Genomic DNA, 22,168 nt, shown 5'->3' with positions numbered 1-22,168 from the left:
CTGTCTGAGTCAGCCTCCCCCTCCAGCTAATTAGTACACCTCCATGTTGAACAGCACTTGAAGGAATAACTGAGGGTAGAAAGGGTGCATAATTTACTCTGAATGGGAGACTTCAGTATCCACTACGAACAGTAGCTTGGCAGCATCACAACTGACTGAGCTGGTCAAGTCCTAGAAGACCTAGCTGCTAGACTGGGTCTGTGGAAAGTACTGAGGAAACCAACAAGTAAGAAAAACATATTTGACCTCACCCTCACCAATCTGTTTGCTGTAGATATGTTTGTCCATAACAGTATCAGTAAGAGTGACCATCACACAGTCCTTATGAAGACGAAGTTCTGTCTTCACAATAAGAATACCCTCTATCAGGTTGTGTGGCACTACTACATGAATGTGACTGTGTTTGTACAGATCTAACAACTCAAGAAATCCATGAGTTGTGAGTCATCAGCAGCATTGATCAAATTACATTTCCCCTTAGGGGCCTACATATTCCCCAACTCTACTACTGGTATCAAGGCAGGAGATCAACTTAGTTCATTGAATACTGCAAGAAGACATCCAACAGCAAGACAAGGCATACCAAAAAATGATGTGTCAACCTTGTGAAGCTACAAAACAGGGCAATTTACATGTCAAACAGCATAAACAACAAGGAACAGGCAGAGCTAAGCAATCCCACAACCAACAGTTCAGATCTAAGCTCTGAAGTCCTGCCATATCTAGTCTTGAATGGAGGTAGACAAATAGTTCACTAGAGGAGGAGGCTCCATAAATATCCCAACTTCAGTAATGGATGACACAGAAAATCAGTGCAAAGATTAAGGCTGAAGCATTTGCAACAATCCTCAGCCAAAAGTGCTAAGTGGATAATCCATCTGGGTCTCCTCCAGAGGTCCTCAAGATCATAGATAGCAGTTTTCAGTGAGTTAGATTTGCTCAACAGAAACACAAAGGAGTAGATACTGATAAGGTGATTAGGACTGACAACATTCTGGCAATATTACTGAAGACTTGAGCTCCAGAACTTGCCACATCCCTTGCCAGTTTGTCCAGTACAGCTATAACCCTACATCCCAGCCATGTGGAAAATTACCCAGGTATGTTGTACATACAAAAAAGCAGGACAAATCCAATCTGGCTGATTACTGCCCCATGAATCTATTCTCGATCATTAGTAAAGTTATGAAAGGTGTTATCAAGCATCGCTGACATCTCAGAATGGTTATTTGTGACAAATTACAGCAGATGTGAGGTTGGATTATGATGGATGAGAGTGGTATACCATTACAGCAAATTTGGCTGTTTGCAGAAATTTGTCACCGTCCTCCTGTTTGTTGCAAGATGACATCAGGTCAAGTTGCGATTCTCTCCATTAGATCCACCACAGACTCAATGCATGTACCAACTCTCCAGCTTAGGCAGTGTAATTGCATTCTTCTCCATCTTTCTCAACACAACACACCATCCCACATCAATGATGCTTCCCACTAGAGTTTAGCTTCTCGACAGACCAAACAGAACATATCCATGAAGGTTTCTTGAAAAAATGCAATATCCTCACTGAATTGTGAGAATCTTTTCTCCAATACTCTCCAAACTGGAGAATAAGCATCTGCAAATGTATTGGAGCATATCCAATAAACTCAGGTGAAATTGAAATACAAAGATAGGTAGGTGTGAAATCCGAACATCTTACTGATAAAAACAGAAATTGCTGGAAAAGCTCAGCAGGTCAGTTCTGAGGAAGAGTCACTCGACCCGAAACGTTAATTAATTTCTCTCCACAGGTACTGTCGGACCAGCTGAGCTTTTCCAGCAATTTCTGTTTTTGTCTCCGATTTATATCATCCACAGTATTTTTCTTCGGTTCCTACTGACGCGGCTCTTCTAACACCACCTTGCCTGACCAACGATAGGATGTGCGGCATCATTAATGAACCATCGAGTTAGTTCGGGATACGCAACGCCGGAGTGGAAGAGTGTCATCCAGCTTGAGGTCCTGAGGGACTGTCAAAGACCATGCAGTAATAACTAGAACTTAAAAAAAATGCATTCCAAGTACACACCAGCAGGTGTTTAAGTAACTTACTTGACAATGCGATCCAAAAGAGAAACAGATATAACTATTTCCAGGCTCAGCACAACTACAGCCCTCTCACTGAACAGACGACTCGCGTGGAAATGTCAATCACAGGTGCGTCACAAATGCGCACGCTCAGAGCCGCATGAAGAGGAGAATCAGGGAGAGCGACTCCAGGAAAGGCTGCCATTCGACGATTTCAACATCCAATAGTGGAGGGGTCTACAGTGACTTGCCTTCTTCCTTAATTTCCTTTCCATTGGTTGGGGAATTGAGATGTCAATTAAACGTCATCGTCGGCCAACCGCCAATAATATGTGGTGTCACCGTGAGCAGTGCTCTTTGTCTACAATTGGTCGAGAGGGATGTCAATGACCACGTTCCATTGGAGTACTGGGATGTCGTTCTGAGCTACAACTCGCTCTCTGATTGGCGCAGGACAGGATTCTCTGCTTGCAGCTGGCTTGTCATTTATGCGTGGAGCTAGGTTGAGGATAGCGAGGCGAATGAGTGAGACACAACGCTTGGGATTAACTAGAGGCACTTCAACAAGCAGCATCTCACAACCGGACCTATTCGAAGAAGAGAGGGGAAATAAATCACTCATAACAGAACATCGTTTGGGAAAATAACAGAAGAACCAAAATATTCTTGAACGTCCTGGGATCTCTGGTGTGAAGATCTTGCTGCATTTTTAAACAGTACATTTGTTATAATTAATATCAACAACGTTACTGTATTAAAGCGATTTCAGCATGTCATCGTCGTCACAACAAGCGTCTCAAAGAATGCGGCGCAATGGCTCGCCGACTTCGAACCGCCTGCAGCCCATCAGGGCCACCGTGCCATTCCAGCTGAGACAAGGCAATAACAGCCCGACCCGCTCCTCCTCCTGCAACGGCACTACCAGCACCAGCTCACCGGCAACAGCCACAGTTCACTCTGCATCAACAGCAACTGCAACCACCTCGACCTCAACAGCCACATCCATTACCCCCAACGGACAGAAACTTTCCCCGACCTCCTCGCCCACCTCTTCATTCTGGGTTCCGGCTCCAATTGTTGCCGCTGACGGACGGATGAGACATAGGCGGTCATCTGACAGCAGGAGCCCACCTGAAAGAAGGAGCCCTAGCTCTCCTGTTTATAAAGGTATAGAAGAATGCCAAAGAGACAGGCTATTGTTGTTTCAGTTAAGTTAAAAGAGTAGAACGGTACAAATTACATAAAGGCGTGTTTTTCAGATTATTTACTACCTTTTTTTAATCAAATCTGTTTACAGAGGTTGGTATTTTTCAAAAAAATTGTACAAGTGTATGGAGTCCATACGTTTTAAAACAAAAAAAGATAATTGGGATTTTTTTTCACCAATTGATAAAGAAACGTCCACGTAGTAGTTGCTAAAGCTCCACAGAAGCAATACAACTACGGAGCTCGATGTTGTTTAAACGTAAGGTGTAAGAAACTGCAATTGTTTATTTCCTGCGTGTGATTAAGATACAAAAAAAACTGCAGGGGTTGGCGATTTTTTTTTGTTGATGCAGAAGGGGATGTAAATGACATGGGGTGGGGGGGGGAAGAGGTGGGGAAAGCTGTGTGGGCAGGCTAGGCAGAGACCCAGAGGGATTTTTTTTCTCTCTCTGGGACTTGATCTACTACATGATGTCAGCTTTCCATATCCACGTATGAAGCAATAATAGATTGTTTTATTTATGATGGTAAAAGGCATGTGAACATTTTAAGAATTAATTTTCAAAGACAAAATCTGAAATCAGTTCTTGATTTGCTGAACAGTTCGTTTTCTTTTCATTTTAAAATGATCTGCCTTGTATATTTCAGAAACCGTGCACTTTATATTTACACTGTCAAAATGTAATTGACAGCAAGTGCAAACGGCGGCGCAAAATACATTCATATAAATTGTAAAAGCCAACAGCATTTCAATATTTGCCCAGTTGTTTTATATCCATCATTACGAATTCCACTTCCCCCATTCAAATGCTGAGAAACGCCAAACTGAGTTTTGCTTTGTATTAATCTGTAAAACACTGCAACTTTGGGGGGAGGTGGGGGGGATAGCTGGAGGGTGGCTGAGAAATGGGTTGCTTTTTAAACCATTATTTATGAAGATTTCTCACTTTCTACCAGTGCCAATATTGTGTTGCTACGAAGGAAAGCATTGCTTCAAAACAGCAAGAACAGCATAAGATATTTAAAGAGGTCAAATGAACCAATACATTTTAATTAAAATAAGGTACATTGTGATACAATGAAATATTGGCATCTGCATCCTGGCGTGCTTATTTTTGCAAGGAATTACGTCTGATCACCATAAATGGCTGATATTTTTGTGTGCAGGTGAACTTTGTAGCTGGATTTTCTATTGGCAGGCAAAAATGTGCTCATGTTGTAATCTGCTCAGTATCTATTTTTATCTGCATAGCTCTAGGCTTGATTAATGTCAAGTTTCATTGTATTAGGTATTTATTTTGACCACTCGATTAAAATTTCATCTTTTCGTAATGGCTTTTGGGTTGTTTACGAGCCAACTGCAGCAATGAAGCCAAGGTATTGGGGTTATAGCTTCAGGGTTTTACCTCCAGATTCACACCTGCTGATGCAGAAACTTAGATAATTTTCCAAATGGGAAAGGGGAGGTGAAGAAAAACCTGAAAAAATGAAAACGATAGTTTTAACTGTCTCTGTCCACACAGACGTGCGTGATAAAATGCGGTCCTAAATTTGATTCTAATCACTTGCGGCCTTTCCAATGTGTGCGTTTAAGTAGGAGGAGAATATATTTTAAATGGCGATAATGATATTCAGTGCGGGAGAATGGGCTGCTTTATTGCAGAACTGCCGAATGTACTTGGCATTCAGACAGTAACACATGGACCGAGGGCTTGTGGCATTTTAATTCATTCAGGGGCCATAGCAAAGGGCGACCCACAAACCCAACTAAAACGTTAAGCTTGCATGAAATGCACGCAGTTGTGGACTTTGTTCAGAAAAAGCCTAACTGTCGAATTGCATTTTTAATAATAATTGAAACCGTGAACAATTTTTGCATAAATCTTTGAAGATTCCAATCTCTTAACTTGGTCATCCTTCTTATGGTGGCCTGATATTTAAGAAGTCGGTGGCTTGTTCGCCTTTCACTGTTTACATAACGCGGTTGTTGCCTGACCTGGTTTCCATGAATCGGGCATGAGTTCGCCTCTGATTTCCAGATGCCCTTCTGACTTCTGCAGAAATCTCATGCAGTCAACCCAGGGTTTCCAAAAAGACACGTTGTGTCGTACATCTTTTAACACATTGACCGGTTTCAATTATCGTCAGCCATCCTGTGCAAGCCACTATTGCACATTTGATGCTTTATTTGTACATATACAAATCAGTATGTCGTACCTGGCGTTCTCTGTTTGCAGATCTTTCCATGAATATCAACATCAACATATTTTTTTAAAAATAAACGCATACATTAGTTTCTCGGAAGGCGCAGCTAGCTGTCACACTCGGTCTGAGAGCAAGGTGGCAGGCCGGGAGCCAGTGAATGGAGGCGGGGCTGAAAATGGGCTTCCTTGTGTGGGAACTAGAGGTGATGTCTCTGTCTGTCAGGGTTTATTTTGAACGAACTGAACCATAACGCGACGGGTTCAGGTGTAGACCTACTCCAGTTCCTTTAATTTAGGAAGAGGTAACTGTTTAAAGATCAGATTGATTTCTGCTGGCAACCTTTGGAAGATTTGCGTTTTTTAAAAGAAAGGTCAGATTGGTTTGTGAGGTCGTTTTACGAGGGATTGTAAGAATACAACCTCATTCCTGTATTTTATACTAGGAAGATTACATTTATTCCAGCTTCATTCTCTTTCTTGGGGCGAGTACCACTCCAGATTTCCATTGAATATTACCGTTGCGTCAGTGGTTCTTGGATATTTTGGTGTGGACGACGATTTGGCCTGTCGATCTTGTATCTAGTTCGGAGTTGGCTGCAATAAAGTATTTATAATTGAGATCAGTTTTTATGTACGAATTCCAGAATTAAAACACTTTATTTTTGGTTCAAGTATTTTCAGATTAAAAAATTCAATTTTTAGACTAAAATTCCCTTTTGGATAGAAATACATGCCTATTATGATTGGACATACATATTTCGTACAGTGGAAAAAAATCTTGTAATTTGATTTTTAAAAATAAATTCAAGTTGCACTCTAATAAGCTTGATGAATGTCAGTTATTCTGAACAACTAATGGTCTTTTTGGTGAACAGGTAAGTTTTGCTTGCCACCCATCTGTTCACCTCTTCTTCCATCACCCTATCTTTGGCATAAATAACACTCCAGCAACTTAGTTGTAATGAAGAGTTGCCAGACTCAGAGAGGTTTACTCTTTCTCCCCACAGATGCTGCAATTTCTGATATTTTGCTGTACTGGTCAATGAAGCTACAGTATAGTGTGGATTCTTGCATGCTAATTTGTGACTTGCAGTCCTTAGCATAAATGGGCGAATATATCATAATTCCAAGCTCAGTAATAATTTTGGTGTAGTACTATTTATGTGTCATTAAAATCAGAGCATTGCAGATGGAAATGTAGAATTTTCAAACTCTGAATAAAACTCATTTTCTCATCATGTCTTTCCCAGCTTTCTACTGGAATAAGCAAAATCTAATCTCAATCCCGTCTCTCCCAGAATCCTTTGCTTTGATCTCCGAATAATATAACAATCTCCTCCTATTCCTCTCCAAAGCAGTCCAAACTCCCAACAACTTTAAAGGCACTTCTCATAAACTTTTTCTTTACTCTCTTGGTGATTAATTTTAAATTAATGACCATTTTTGCTGACTCCCTAGTTAGAGACTATTTAATCTATCACCAATTTATTTGATAAAGATGTTTGACTTTGCTCTTGCCGTTGTGTCTAGTGTCCTTCATAAGTATAATTTCTCATACTGGTGAATCTATGTTTCACTTTTCTTTCTGAATTCAATTATGTGGCAACAGCCAAATTACAGTATTTAATAGAATGGAGTAGGCTTAAGGGGGTGGAAAATATAGAATACTGCATCTTCTTCAGTACCCAAACTTTAATTTCCATGCACTAAATCCCAAGATGGGTCTGTATGTCACCACTGTTATGTGTTATTCCATTTTTGCTTACTCTAATACTTTGTTTTCTTACCCCCAAAAATGCTTTACCTCACATTTTTACAGATGACTTCCAGTTTTCAACCCTTGATGAGGAAATGCTAATTAGTCTGTATTCATAATGTTAAAATTACTCCCCAAGTTTATATCCCTATTTATAAAATCTAAAGTTTTATAGGTCTTTATAATGTATTCAATTTTGAACACCAAATCTCAGGAAAGAATTTTGACCTTAGAGAAGACATAGTATACATTCATCAGAACAAATTCCTCCGGGTCAAAGGGTTAAATTCTAAGGACAGGTATCTGAAACATCATTAGTTTTTTTTGAATTTAGAAGATTGAGGGATGGCCTGCTTGAGATTTTTAATAGTAAAAGTATATACTAATATGCAGAGAAATTGAGAAGAAAAACACTTCTGGTGGAACTCATAACAAAAAAAAAGTATAATTAAATGAATTAGGAGTGAATTCATGCAGCATTTCCTCATCAAGGGTTGAAAACAAGAAGTCATCTGTAAAAATGTGAAGTAAAGCATTTTTGGGGTAAGAAACCAAAACAAAGTATTGGAGTAAGCACTAAATGGAACAACATAAGTGATGATGTCCAGACCCATCTAGGGATTTAGTGCATGGAAATGAAAGTTTGGGTGCTGAAGAAGATGCAGTACTATTGTATATTATCCACCCTCTTAAGCCTATTCCATTCTATTCGATTACATATGATCTGCATTCATGGATTCTGGATTCTTTGAAATTTTTACAATTAGATTTTTATTTAATAAGGATGCAGATGGGTATGTAGCAAATGCAAATAAATGGAATTTCAGCACATATCTGATATGAAGTAACTTGATGTGAAAAAGTTCAGAGCTGAATGGCTGATTCTTGTCAAATGTACCTGAACCTTTTTGGAAGTTGTTCATTTGAATCCCTAGGTATCTTTCCATTATTTGTCTAGTAATTGTTTCTTTCTCACCAAAGTGCTTTACAAAATTACATTTATCTATATTCAATTACCAATTTGTAAATATTTTCTTCAAGTGCATGGATGATCTCTTTAAGTGTACAGTCCCTTGTAAATGTTTTATTTTGCATGAATGGTAATTTAAAGGGAGGGCAATTTGTTCACAGCATCATGTGACGATTAGAGTTGCTGCACAGACATAAAATTATAGGCAGTATTGATAACCATGCTATCCTGTCCACTATACTGTCTATTTGTTTGAAATCTTTTATCAGAGTCAAAAAGTGTGGTGCTGGAAAAGCACAGCTGGTCAGGCAGCATCCGAGGAGTAGTAGCGTCGACATTTTGAGCAAAAACCCTTCATCAGGAATGAGAGAGCATATGCTCAAAACGTCGACTCTCCTGCTCCTCGGATGCTGCATAACTGGCTGTGCTTTTCTAGCACACCCTATGTTTTTTGACTCTGATCTCTGATCTGCAGTCCTCACTTTCTCCTGGTTGAAATCTTTTATATTTGTTTCATAGCTTGCTGAAGCTCCAAAGTATGACATTTGATATATAATAAGGAGAACTGCCTTAGAAGAAATAAACAGATTCAAGATTGTTCTGGAGCTGTTTAAGACCTTTTATTATTCTGCCAAATTGGATGGTATCTTGGTCATATAAAATATTTGCATTTGCGTGCACTGTGGGATTAAATATTTAATCAAACACCACAACTGGGGATATTTTAGTGCCATCTTGGCTCCAGACCATCACTGCATGAATTCATTAAGGTAGTGTCCTGGGCCCAACCATTTTCACCTGCTTCACCAATGACTTTTCTTCCATCGTAACATCAGAAGTGAAGATTTTGCTGATGCTACACAATGTTCAGCACCATACACAGCTCGGATACTGAAACAGTCTATGTCCAAGTGCAACAAGACAAAAACAATGTAAGAACTCTTGGGCTGACAAGTTTCAAGTAACATTCATGCCACACAAGTGCCATCTCCAGGAAAAAGCAATCCAGTCACTGATTATTGACAGTATTTGTCATTACTCAATCTCCCGCCATCAAGATTAGATTAGATTACTTACACCTTCGACACCAACAAATACACACGGACCCTCCGAAGAGCAACCCACCCAGACCCATTCCCCTACATTTACCACTTCACCTAACCTGCACATCTTTGGACTGTGGGAGGAAACTGGAGCAAACCCACGCAGACATGGGGAGAATGTGCAAACTCCATACAGAGAGTTGCCCGAGGCGGGAATTGAACCTGGGTCCCTGGCGCTGTGAGGCAGCAGTGCTAACCACTGTGCCACCCTCAATCTTGAGGATTACCATTGACCAGACACTGAACTGGACCAGCCATAAAAATACTGTTGCTACAAGAATAACTCAAGAGTTTAGAAATCTTGGAGTGAATAACCCACCAAATGATTCGAAGTCTGACCACCATCAACAAGGCAATTGTATGGGTGCAATTCCATTATCACTGAAGAAGCTCGGTACCATCCTGGATACAGCAGCCTGCTTGATTGGCATAACATCCACATTCATTCCCTCCGCATATGTCACTCAGCAGCAATATGTACCATCTGCCAGAAGTACCGTAGAAATTCACCAGGCTGCTTAGACAGCACCTTCCAAATCCATGAACACTACCATCTAGAAGGACAAGGGCAGCAGATAAAAGGAGTTTGCAATCATTTTCTTGTTACTCATCAACCCGCTCACCATCCTGACTTGGTACTATATTGCCATTCCTTCAGTGTCACTGGGTCACAATCCTGGAACTCCTTCTGAACAACATTGGCTGTACCTACTGCAGAGATTCAAGAAAGCAGGTCACCAATGCTGCCTCAAGTGCCATTATTAAGGAATAAATGCTGGCCCAACCAGTGTTGCTCACGACCCTTGAATGAATATAAAAAAAAATGCTTTTGCATGAGATTTCAACATGCAGAAATGCAGAAGTTTCCCTATTCTTGGCATTGCTATGTCTATTAATACTGTAATTAATTTGTGCTAAAACAGACTTAAACATCCCCAATGAGAAATAATAAAAACAGATTTATATTATTTTGTTTGGATTCTGCTTATTACTGTAAATTCTTTCATTTGACAATGTTGTTCAGGCTGACAGGCAACAGAGAACCTCACAACCCAACTATGACAATGCTTAAGTCCCAATTATAAATTAACTGAACATCATCACAATTGAGATATTTCAATTTTTTCTTGTGATTTTTTTTGATGATATAAGGTTGTATCCAGTGCAAGTCAGAACCAGAAGGTTCTGCAGCCATGCTTGTTCATTCACATTCTCTTTGACTGAGAGATTGACTTTTTAAAACTATATATTAGTATTCCCATTGGTAGCCAAGTTGAAATACTTTTTACTGAGTGATGCTTCATTTAATGTAACTTCCCAGTTATGAATTCATGAAATTGACTGAGTTGGTGGTATATAGCTGCAGGCTGAAACTTGTCAGCACCTAGCTGGAAATTAAATGTACAACCATTTCAACTTTGAGTCTGTTGATTGCATATCATTTCAGTCTGTTAAACATCGAAAATATGTTTGAATTCAATTCTTTTTGCAGCATTACTCATAAAATTTTAATATAGTGACACCTTTCATAACATTAAATTTCCACATTCTCACTTGAGTATTAATTTGCAGTCTGACCTCTGGACTTGGAATATGATGACTTAAACTTGTAAGGCAGTTTTGCTTGCAAGTGTAATACGAGCAATTTTCATTTAAGAACATTTGCAGTAACTATATCTTGGAGCAATAGGCTCGGCTCACTCTGATTCCGGCCTTAATTAGCTTTTATGGTGGAAATTGGCATTGGGATGTTGTTGGTTATTGTTCCAATTTGGGAAGAAACATCAACCTGACTTTTGCAGGATGGAAGTCTTCCCAAATTCCTTACATAATTAATTATGTTTATTTGATAATCTACTTATATTCAGAGATTTCCATATATACGTTGTGTTCTTCTTTGTAATGTTGAAGGGGAATGGTGGGAGTAGAAATCATTAGCATGATTTAGGATGAAACACTAAAATATTTCTGTTTTAATAGCATATCTAACACATTCCCTTTTAGGCTGCTGCATAGAATTATTTATTCAGAAGAGAATCAACTGCTTAATCTATGCCACTGTCATTAGAGTCTTGGTGATTGGTGTTGGTGTAAAGGTTGCTAGTGTGACTGTTTTGGCTTTCTTTACATCTTTTTTTCTCTTTCTCCTATCCATTCATAATGTATTTGCTTTGCTATGAATTTCCCTGATAGCATAGCTCAGATTGGTAATCTTCAATATGGGAGGCTGTGGATGTGACCTCTTTCCTTCTGCTCAGTGGCACATATTATCTTTTTGACTTTTACACTCAAGAAATGATTCCTAGCTTCTTCTGAATGTGTTGCTCTGTTGTTCGATCCCAATATTCCTGGCCCAATACCATTCTATGGCAAAATGCACTGGAGCAACAATGAGTTTTTCTTCTTCTTTTTGTTTCCTGAAATGATCTTCAGTCATGTGTGAATATGATATTCTGCCATGTAAGGCCTACTGCTGACAGCATCACAGGAACTGACATGATGGAAGTAATGTCAATACTGTATTTCTCTGTTCTGGATAATAACAGATGATCATCCTTAAAGATTAGATCTACTAACAAGTAAATAATTTGTGGAGGCAGTGAAGCAGATTTAGTAATGGTAACAGAATTTGGTAGGTTACAATGTTGCAAGTTATTGCATGCTGCTTATTGTCTCCAGGTTTCCTTTATAGCATCTTCATAATCTGGATGGTTATTGCATGTATGAATTAGGACCTTCACAGATCCAACCTTTCTAGGTGATGTGAAAGTTTGCATAACTATGTCAGTGATTTGTCCAAATTAAGAACTGCTGACACAAAGTTAGCGTTGCCTTGCACTAAAGATACAACTCTTCACAGATGTTAATGCTGGTAATTGCTGTGGAAAAGATAGTGAACTATATGGTAGGAGTCACCATGTGAACTGATTTTAAAAAAACTGTGGAGGGTGCTTCTTTGCATGTTTGTCTCTTGCTCCCCTTGGAATAGAAAGGTGTCAACATGTTGGAAGACTTCTTTCCTGCAGCAAAGTGGAGTCAGGATATTTGTAGAAGATCCAGTAACTAAAATCATTTCCCAATGTCAGATCTAGTTGATTAAATAATTACCTTTGATTAACATTTACTTTGCCTATTCAAACTACTTAAGCTTTTTGAAGAGGTCTTTGTTCATAAGTGACAATAGAAGTTTTTCTGCATTCAATTTCTGAATGACATTTTTAAACTTAAACTTTGGAACCTAAGTGAGCTGAAATAATTTTATAGTACACAGGTTAGGATAACTGGTGTATTTTAATTTGTGACCTCTTGGGAGTTGGATGGCATTCAAACCAAATGCTTTTCACAAACTTCCTTGCCAGGCTACTATAGAGTGTTGCCCCTAAGAAGTAGGAAGGGTTTGCAGGATATATCTTATTTTAGAGAAGAATGTCACAGTCTTGGAATAACACAAATAAGTGACAATGGGAGCTCTGCGATGGTTAAAGAGAAAATTGCTTTTATTGTGAATATTTAGTTTTCAAGATTTTAATTTTTAAATTCATTCATGGCTTATGGGAGTTGGTGGTCAGGCCAGCATTCATTGACCAGAGGACACTTGAGGGTCAACCACATGGCTGTAGATCTAGATTCACACATAAGACAGACCAGGTAAGGATGGCAGTTACCTTCCCTAAAGGTCATTAGTAAGCCTGATGATTTTTCCTAACAATCAGCAATAATTTTGTGGTCAGCCTCCCTGATTCCATTTTGTTATTAAATCCAAATTCCACCATCTGCCATGATGGGGTTCAAATTGGGTCCCCAGAATATTACTTGGGTCTCTAGGTTAATAGCCTAGCAGTAATGCTACTAGGCCATAACCTCCTTGAGCAGGAAGACAAAATCATGAGACAGGTTATTTATGGGACCGGTTTATTGTCATCACCAGTAATCATTCTTTATCTAATTTCAAATGTTGCAATGTTGGTGACAGAGGAGGAAGAAGTGTTGCAGTTAATTCTTGGTAATTGTGTGTGCATGATGTTATTTTAAGCCATGCAATGTTAACCATAAAGTATCTGCATATAAGTAGTGCTTTCAATATTGTGCAGTATGCTCGATCAACTAATTGTTCTTCATTAATTGTTTAACATGTATATGAATCTACTATATGAATAGTAGATTCCCTTTGTGTGGGACCATTCTGACTATCAGATCAAGCATTTTGTAATATTGATGTTCTTTCAATTTTCACAGTTGAAAGATCCAAATCTCAACAGATGAGAACTTGCAGTACAATCCGGCGCACCTCCTCTCTCGATACCATAACAGGACCTTATCTCACAGGACAGTGGCCACGTGATCCCCATATACACTACCCATCATCTATGAAGGACAAGTCTACACAGGTAAAGAACAGAATAAAGATTTGGAATTTTCTTGTAGTAAGGTGATGTCATTTTCTGACCTTGCTCAGTGCTTAATCGCCATTCATATTGTTTAATACTTGATCTAATATAAATTGGCTTTATAATTTAGCCATAGAAATATGTTTTGAATGCTAATTTTTAAAAAATCATTTTTTGTTCAGGTGTTGTTGCTCTTCTCTATGTTAGGTTTAGGAAATTCCAGATGACTAAAGAATGTATTTTAGTGACAGTGACTGTGTCAGTGTCAGTCATTGGGCGGAACTATTGTCCCTATTATCATCACCTCATAGCTAGAGATGTAGGAGTATTTCACTTGGAGATTATAAGGATGAGAGATGATATCACTGAAGTACTTAAAACACTGAAATATTTAAAATTCTTGAGGATTTCAACAAAGTAGATTTTGGACATTAGTATCCTTCGGTTGGGAAATCCAGAATTGGAAGAAAGTGAGGACTGCAGATGCTGGAGATCAGAGTCGAAATGTGGTGCTGGAAAAGCACAGCCGGTCAGGCAGCATCCGAGGAGCAGGAGAGTTGATGTTTCGGGCACAAGCCCTTCATCAGGAAATCCAGAACTGGAGGCTACAATCTTAAAGTAAGGGGTTGATCATTTAGGACTGAGATGAAAAATTTGTTAACTGAAATTTGTTAGCTCTTTGAGGATTTCTAACCTGGAGGGCTGTGGGCACTCATTTGTTGAATAGGGTTGAAACACGGATTGATACATTTGTTGATACGAGAAGAAGTGACAATCAATGCATACCTAGCCAGCAACAGACACATCCAATCAAAGAATTTTAAAAATAAGTAATGTGGGCATGGTGCAGGAATGCGTAACTGAAAAAAGGAAATCAATTATGATGATAATTGAAGATTAGGCTTCAGCAAACCATTTTTGTGTTGTTGAGTAGGTTTTACACATTCAGGCTTTATCTTGGCTATACCTGACATTTGCTGAGATGCCTTGTTGCTGGTGCCAAACAAAGCATTGATGTTGTGGTTGTGTGGGGGTTTCTGACAAAGGCGTTTTATTTCCTGAACACTAACGGCGGACCAAGTGAATCACTACTGGTGGCCTGCCTACTCTGGTCTCTGGATTATTACCTGAGCCATGTGCCAATTAGCAAAGGGACATAGGATTTGTGAAATGAAGATTTGGCTCAAAGGTTGGTGTAGAAGAAGTGGATTGCAGTTCATGGGAGCATCAGTAAAAGGAGTATAAGGCTTTGCTGGTGGAACAGCCTGACCTGATCTGTGCTGGGACTGTGTTCTAGCAAACTATGTAACTTGGAGAATAGTGAGGGCTTTAAATTAAACAATGTGGATATGAGGGTTCCAGTTTGGGTGGTGCAGCAAATCAAAGGATGCAGTGAAGACAGAAGAGCAAAATAGTAGTATGGGAAGTGTAGTGTGGAGAATGACAGGGGGGACAGAGAATAGATATAAGGATACATCAACAGTCCATCCTTAGCTGGGTTTATGGTTCAACTCGGATGCGTTTTGATTTTTTAAAAATCATTTGTTGTTCAGATCTTGGCTACTCTACTATATATTGGGCATGGGAAGTTCCAGATTACTGAAGGATACATTAGTGACATGCCACCTTTAGTCATTGTGTTATCAAGGTTAGATATTATAACAAAAGGATAGTACAGTTCTAGGCACCTTGCTATAGGAAGGATATTGTTAAATTGGACAGGGTTCAGAAAAGATTTACCAGGATGTTGCTGGAACTGGTGAGCTGGAGTTACAGGGAGAGGCTGGATAGGCTGGGACTTTTTTCACTGGACTGTAGGAGGTCATAAACCATGCGGAGGTTTATAAAATCATAAGACGCATAGATAAGGTGAATAGCAAAAGTCTTTCCCCTAGGGTGAGGTAGTTCAAAACTAGGGGGCATATTTTTAAGGAGAGAGGAGAAAGATTTAAAAGGGACCTGAGGGGCAACATTTACACACAGAGGGTGGTTCATATGTGGAATGAACTGCCAGAGGAAATGGTAAATGCAGGTACAGTTACAAAATTTAAAAGATATTTGGATAGGTACATGAATAGGAAAGCTTTAAAGGTATATGGGTCAAATGCAGCAAGTGGGACTAGCTTAGTTTGAGAAACTTTGTCTGCATGGATGAGTTGGGCTGAAGGGTCTGTTCCTGTGCTGTATGACTGTGACTCTATTATGCATGTAGCATTCAAAACAAAATTATGAAATTGATATTACACATTGACGTATATAAATAGGATCTGGTAGATATGGATGCAGGATGACAAGGTTTGGGGTCCTGAATTTTGAAGGCCATATAGCATTCAAGAAGAATGGGGAATTAAATAAAGTTAGAGGGGTAGCACTGCTAATAAAGAAAGGCAATCATTAAAGCTGAACCTCGTTCAGTAAATCAGGATATAAATTGGTTTGGGTGGAGAGGTGAAATCATTGGGGAAATGAAGTTATTTGTGAGAGCGGTCTACAGGCTCCGTAACAGTAACCACAAGATAAGATGTGGGGGAATATAAACAGGTTAAATGAGTGGGCAAAAACTTGGCAGATGGAATATAATATAGGAAAATGTAAGGTTAGTATTTTGGCAGGAAGAATAAAAGTGCTTAATATCATTTAAACGAAGAAAGATGGCAGAAAGCTACAGAACAGAGGGATTGGAAACCCTCATTCGTGAGTCACAAAAAATTAGCATCCAACTTCAACAGGTAATAGGGAAGGCAAACAGAATGCCGGTCTTTATTTCAAAAGGAATGGAGTATAAACATAGATAGGTTTTGCTAAAACTATACAAAGCACTAGTCAGACCACAGCTGGAATATTGTGGACAGTTTGGGTTTTTCAATCTAAGGAAAAATATACCAACATTGAAGGGGGTCCACAGGAGGTTTACTGAGATGATACAGGTATGGAGTGACTGTCTTATGAGGAGAGGTTGAGAAAGTTGAGCCTGTATTCATTGGAATTTAGAAGTATGAAAAGTGACTTTATTGATACAGACAAGATGCTTAGGGGATGACAGGCTTGATGTGGAAAGGTTATTTCCCCTGTGGGAGAGTCTGAGACCAGAGGGCATAATCTCAGAATAAGGTATTGTACATTTAAGACAGATGAGGAAAAATTTCTTCTGAAGAAAGTTACCTCAGATTACAACAGGATCTTAATCAGATGGGCCAATGGGCTGAGAAGTGGCAGATGGAGTTTAATTCAGATAAATGAGAGGTAATGCATTTTGGGAAAGCAAATCCCAGCAGGACTTATACACTTAATGGTAAGGTCCTAGGGAGTGTTGTTGAATAAAAAGACCTTGGAGTACAGGTTCATTGGTCCTTGAAAGTGGAGTTGCAGATAGATAGGATAGTGAAGAAGGCATTTGGTATGTTTCCTTTATTGGTCAGAGTATTGAGTACAGGAGTTGCGAGGTCATGTTGCGGCTGTACAGGACATTGGTTAGGCCAATGTTGGAATATTGCGTGCAATTCTGATCTCCTTCCTATCGGAAAGATGTTGTGAAACTTGAAGGAATTCAAAAACGATTTACAAGGATGTTGCCAGGGTTGGATGTCAGTTATAGGGAGAGGCTGAACAGGCTGGGGCTTTTTTCCCTGGAGTGTTGGAGGCTGAGGGGTGACCTTTCGAGATTTACAAAATTATGAGGGCATGGATAGGATAAATAGACAAAGTTTTTCCCTGGGGTGGGGGAGTCTAGAACTAGAGGGCATAGGTTTAGGGTGAGAAGGGAAAGATATAAAAGTGACCTAAGGGGCAACTTTTTCACGCAGAGGGTGGTGCATGTATGGAATGAGCTGCCAGAGGAAGTGGTGGAGGCTGGTAGAATTGCAATATTTAAAAGGCCTTTGGATAGGTATATGAATAAGAAGGATTTGGAGGGATATGGTCCAGGTGCTGGCAGGTGGGACTAGATTGGGTTGGGATATCTGGTCGGCATGGACAAGTTGGACTGTAGGGTCTGTTGCCCTGCTGTACATCCCTATAACTCTAGTGAATCTGTCAAATTCTTTACTGCAGAAAGCTCGCAAAGCTGGGTTGTTAGACATACTCAAGGCTGAGGTAGACAGATTTTTAATCAGTAAAGGAATCGAGGGTTATTAGAAAATGAAGGAAAGTGGAGTTGAGCATTACCATATCATCCATGATTTTATTGAATGGCATCGTACATCAATGGTCTGAATGGCTTAAATTTGCTTTTGAGTTTTATGGTCAAATTAAATATTTGGTACTTGCAATTGAAGGGATGGTAATAATTAAGATAGACTATTTTAACCGATATAAAGTAGAAAATCCAGATTGGAAAGGTGACCTGAATGAGTTCACAGAAGGATTCAGAGAGAGTTTCATAGAGCAGCATGTTCTGGTACCGACCAGAGAGCAGATTTCTCCTAGTTGCTATTGTATAATCTGACAGGATTAATTAATGATGTGAAACTAATGATGTGAATCTGCAGCAATCCTGAGACAGATGTTGGCAAGGGAACAAGGTGGTGTGTTGAAGTGGCAGGCAACTGAAAGCTCAGGGTCTTTTTTGCAGACAGAACGTAGGTATTCTGTGAAGTGGTCACCCAGTCTTTGCTGTGTTTCCCCAATGAATAGGAGACCACATTGTGAGCAGAAAATCCAGTAAACTAGATTGAGTGAAATGAAGGTAAAGAGCTGCCTCACCTTGTAACGTGTGTTTGTGCCCTTGAATACTGAGGAGAAGGGAAGTGAACAGGCAGATGTTACACCTTTGGGGGTTGTGGGGAATATGCCATAGGGCTCTGGTGGGGAGGGAGGTGTTGGGAGTGAAGGAAGGAGTGGATCAGGCATCAAAGAATCTGATCATGTTGAACAATTCTAATGCTCTGTTCTGAGCTAGTAAAGTACACATCAAAGTATTGGAGATGAGTAGAGAAACTGGCACTATCTTGATTCTATAGGTGGAACCTCTTAACAAAATAGAATAGATTTGTTTAATGGATGATCTATAATTTACAATTGTGACAATGTGCTGTTTGGTTTTTTGGCATATTACCATGACTTAAGTTTTGTTTATGAAGTTTTTTTTTGTGTAAACTTGTTTCTTCTCTCCAGATTGAGCTTGATGTTTTCCTTCTATAAACAATATTGTATGTATTTAAAAAAGGAGCTCTTAAAGATGTTCATGTTGATGTTTACTACTGAGTTCATGGATTTCAATCTTTCCCCTACTCTGTTCAGAAGCCTGATCTGCACTTGTCTTACTTCCTTTTCTTCCATCCTATGTATTTTTCCATTCTTTGAACATTTTCTCTCTCTTTCCTTGTACACCCCACCCACCGCCTTGCATGAATTTTCCCAAGTGCTGAATTCCTTATTGAAGATGGAAACATAGAAAGTTGGAGTAAGCCATTCAATGCATGCAGCTCAGTCTGCCCTCAAAATGATAAAGCCTAATCCTCTATCACAATGCTATGTTGCTGCACTCTCCCTGTACCCTATGACACATTTAGCTTTTAGGAACTTAACTGTTTATTTCTTCAATATATTCAGTGACTTTTTAAAAACATCATCTTTCTGTGAAGGCAATTCCATGGCTTAATTAACACCTGAGTGAAGAATTTTCTTCTTGTTTCAGTCCAAAAAGGCCTATCGGCAGTCCCGGCTTGTAAACTGTTTCCATTCTTGAGTCTGGTTGCAAGTTCATTTTGTAGGCAAATCTGAACACAATGCAGAACAATATAAAATTATTGTTTGTAAGTACAGGGAATGGTTGCATGTTGAATCTTTCAGATTATGCCCCTGAGTGGGATTGTTTTGTAAATTGGACTTCCGTAAATCAGGGACCCCTGTACTGTGTATCCTGAGATCATGAGTCATTGCTACTTTGAGATTAAGCCTCAAGGGGAAACAACCTTAGTGCATGTACTCTGTCAAGTCCTCTAAGAATCTAGTATATTTCATTAAGGTGACCTCGCATTCTATATTCTAGTGAATACAGTTGCAATCTACTCAACCCATCCTCATAAGACAGTCTTTCCATACCTCATATTAAACCAGTGGATCTTCTCTGGACTACCTCTAATGTGATTGTCTTTCCTTGGATAAGGGGACGAATTTGTTCAGTATTCCAGCTGTGGTCTGATTAGTGCCTTGCATAGTTTTGGCAAAACCTCCCTACGTTGATATTCCATTCTATTTGAAATAAAGGCCTACTGTGTGTATGCTAGCTGAGCCATTGGACAGTTCTCGTAATAGAACATCCTACCTGGTAAACTCTAGTTGCTTTAGTTTAATATTTAAATTAACATTCTTATGACTTTTTGAAATTGATTCTCCAGTAGATGTTACATGTACAGTTCATGGGTTAATAATCTGAAGCTAATTCCTATCTTTTTTTCAAAGAAAACTTGGTAGTGTATGAGAGAAACTAATCTAAGACTCCTTTATCAGTCATTCCAATTCTTGTAAACAAAAGGTTGAGGGATCAATTATGTTCATACGGCTAACTGAGCAGAATATTACAGAACTAAAGATCAAGTTTATAATAATACAAGGCACTGTATTTTTGAGGAGCTTTTACTTTATCTCAGTGTACTGTACATGCTTGTTTTGTGGGACTAAAATGCTTGCAGCTTTTTTTATCTTGGAACTGCTGGTCTGAAGTGTTAAGGTGGATCTTTAAATCTTGATTGGCAGCACTGTTTAAGATCAAAATAGCTATATGGTGTGGAAAGAAAAAAGGTTTCCGCATCAATGGCCCAGATGCAAATGCTAGTTTGTGGGGTCATTGGCTAGTCTCTTGGTTGCATGGTTAAACTTTGAATTTTGCCAATGGAAAAGAAATCAATGAAGCATAAAAATTATTTACATGACCTACACCACCTCATTTGTTACATCATCTGTTTACAATTTTTCTGTGGTTGAGATCTTCCCACTTCAGAGATTGTTGAGACAGGAAGGTAGAGAGGAGATGATAAAAATGGTTAGCAAGAAGAGATAAGAAAATTACTACCATTTGGAGGAAGCAAAATAAAAAAGTTCCTATATTTTTGTTGCACATTTGCCATTTTCTAATTTTGAAAGCATATTTATTTTCAAAGTTGTATTTCAAAGTGTAAATTGTTGAAACATAAATAACTGATTTTTGTTTTATATTTGATTTGAGGCTGGGATTTACCTGTTATAAGTTACAGGGAAATAATGTGTAGGTGTATGCTTCCTTTTTGAAAATGAGTATGAACGCCTACAGTGTCTTTTATGTATCTCAAATAGTACAATGTTTCAGAACTAGTATCTACTAGTTTAATATGGTTTGGGACCGAGGAACGGTGAAGTGAGTATAAGATGTAACATGAAGTCCTGAATGGTATAGAATTTCTAATTTAGTTTTTTTTAGTTATGTCTCATAATTTGAGTGAATATTACTAGTTATCCTGGTTATTATTATTGCCTACTGTAAGATTATTTGATTTCAGGGCAGAATTTTGTATTTTATAAATAAATTAGAGGCTTGTTATTATATGCAGTGCTATTTAGACTTGAAGATTTCCCTTTATATGCACTACAATGAACATAATTAGGGCAAAAATTATTTCTGAATTGTTTTTTTTTCCAAAACAAGAAAAGATTTTGGTGCTGTTAACTGCCTACCTAGTTGTAGAAACAAATTCCAATGTTTAAAAACATCTCAACAAAAGAAATTAGAGAATTAGCACCAGCAAAATTCCTGTGTGCCTAATGTGCATTGTACATGGCCACTTTGTACAAGTCCAGGTTTAGAGTTTGCAGTTTCAGAAGGCAGTTAGGAATCAACTATAGTGATGTAGATATGGAGTCACATGTAGGCCATTAATGGATAAGGACATTAGATTTCTTTTCCTGAAAGACATAAGAGAAACTTAACGTTTTTGCAACGATCTATGAAAGTTTTGTAATTATCTTTCTGAGCTGAGCTTTCCATTTCAGATTTTTATCAATTGAATTTTAATTAATCAGCAGCCATGGTGAAATTTGAATCCATTTTCTCATAATCTCTAGCCTGGCTTATTAGCTGCTTCTTTGTGAGGGAATTTGGAAATAAGCAGTGCCTGCTCTGAGACTGTCACTTGTCCAGGATCATCAGTAAGACTTAATATAAGCCTTCCCTGTCTAATTGATTTCTCTCTTTGCCATCAGTTGGTAATGTTTTAGGATTCACTAGAACTTTAACTGTAAAACCTAAGTAAATACAATTTCAGACTTGAGTTTGGAGAACGTATCTAGACGTTTGTTAATCCTAGTTAGTTACGTGACCTACTGAAGTCAAATGCTTTTGTGAACTTTGCAGGATTTATTAAATTTATCAGATATGCCATGGAAATAATTCTTAACAAAAGCAGTGGTTTTTATTCATTCTACTTTGGGCTGCTAGTTCAGAATACTGATTAATTGAACACAGATCTACTCTGTTGACTCAAGTTCTTTTATCTTTGGT

General features: G+C 38.7%; 1 protein-coding gene across 6 annotated transcripts in view; it reads left to right on the top strand.

Moving 5' to 3' along the window:
• The first annotated feature begins 2,596 nt into the window (after positions 1-2,596).
• Positions 2,597-22,168, top strand: part of LOC122549809 (glucocorticoid-induced transcript 1 protein-like) — a 233,773-nt gene continuing 214,201 nt past the window's right edge. For 2 of the 6 annotated variants that reach the window (XM_087987128.1, XM_087987129.1), the window contains exons 1-2: positions 2,597-3,235; positions 13,544-13,695. In XM_087987128.1, coding sequence (XP_087843254.1) covers positions 2,839-3,235; positions 13,544-13,695 — 549 coding nt within the window. In that variant the 5' untranslated portion in view covers positions 2,597-2,838. The remainder of the gene's footprint in view (positions 3,236-13,543; positions 13,696-22,168) is intronic. The other 4 variants (XM_087987125.1, XM_087987126.1, XM_043689881.2 and 1 more) reach the window with 4 other exon arrangements.

This window comes from Chiloscyllium plagiosum, unplaced genomic scaffold, assembly GCF_037043375.1.
Source record: "Chiloscyllium plagiosum isolate Xiang-an unplaced genomic scaffold, Cpla_swu_hap1 HiC_scaffold_5, whole genome shotgun sequence".
In the NCBI taxonomy this organism is placed as follows: domain Eukaryota; kingdom Metazoa; phylum Chordata; class Chondrichthyes; order Orectolobiformes; family Hemiscylliidae; genus Chiloscyllium; species Chiloscyllium plagiosum.
This window is presented reverse-complemented; position numbering and strand designations above follow the sequence as displayed.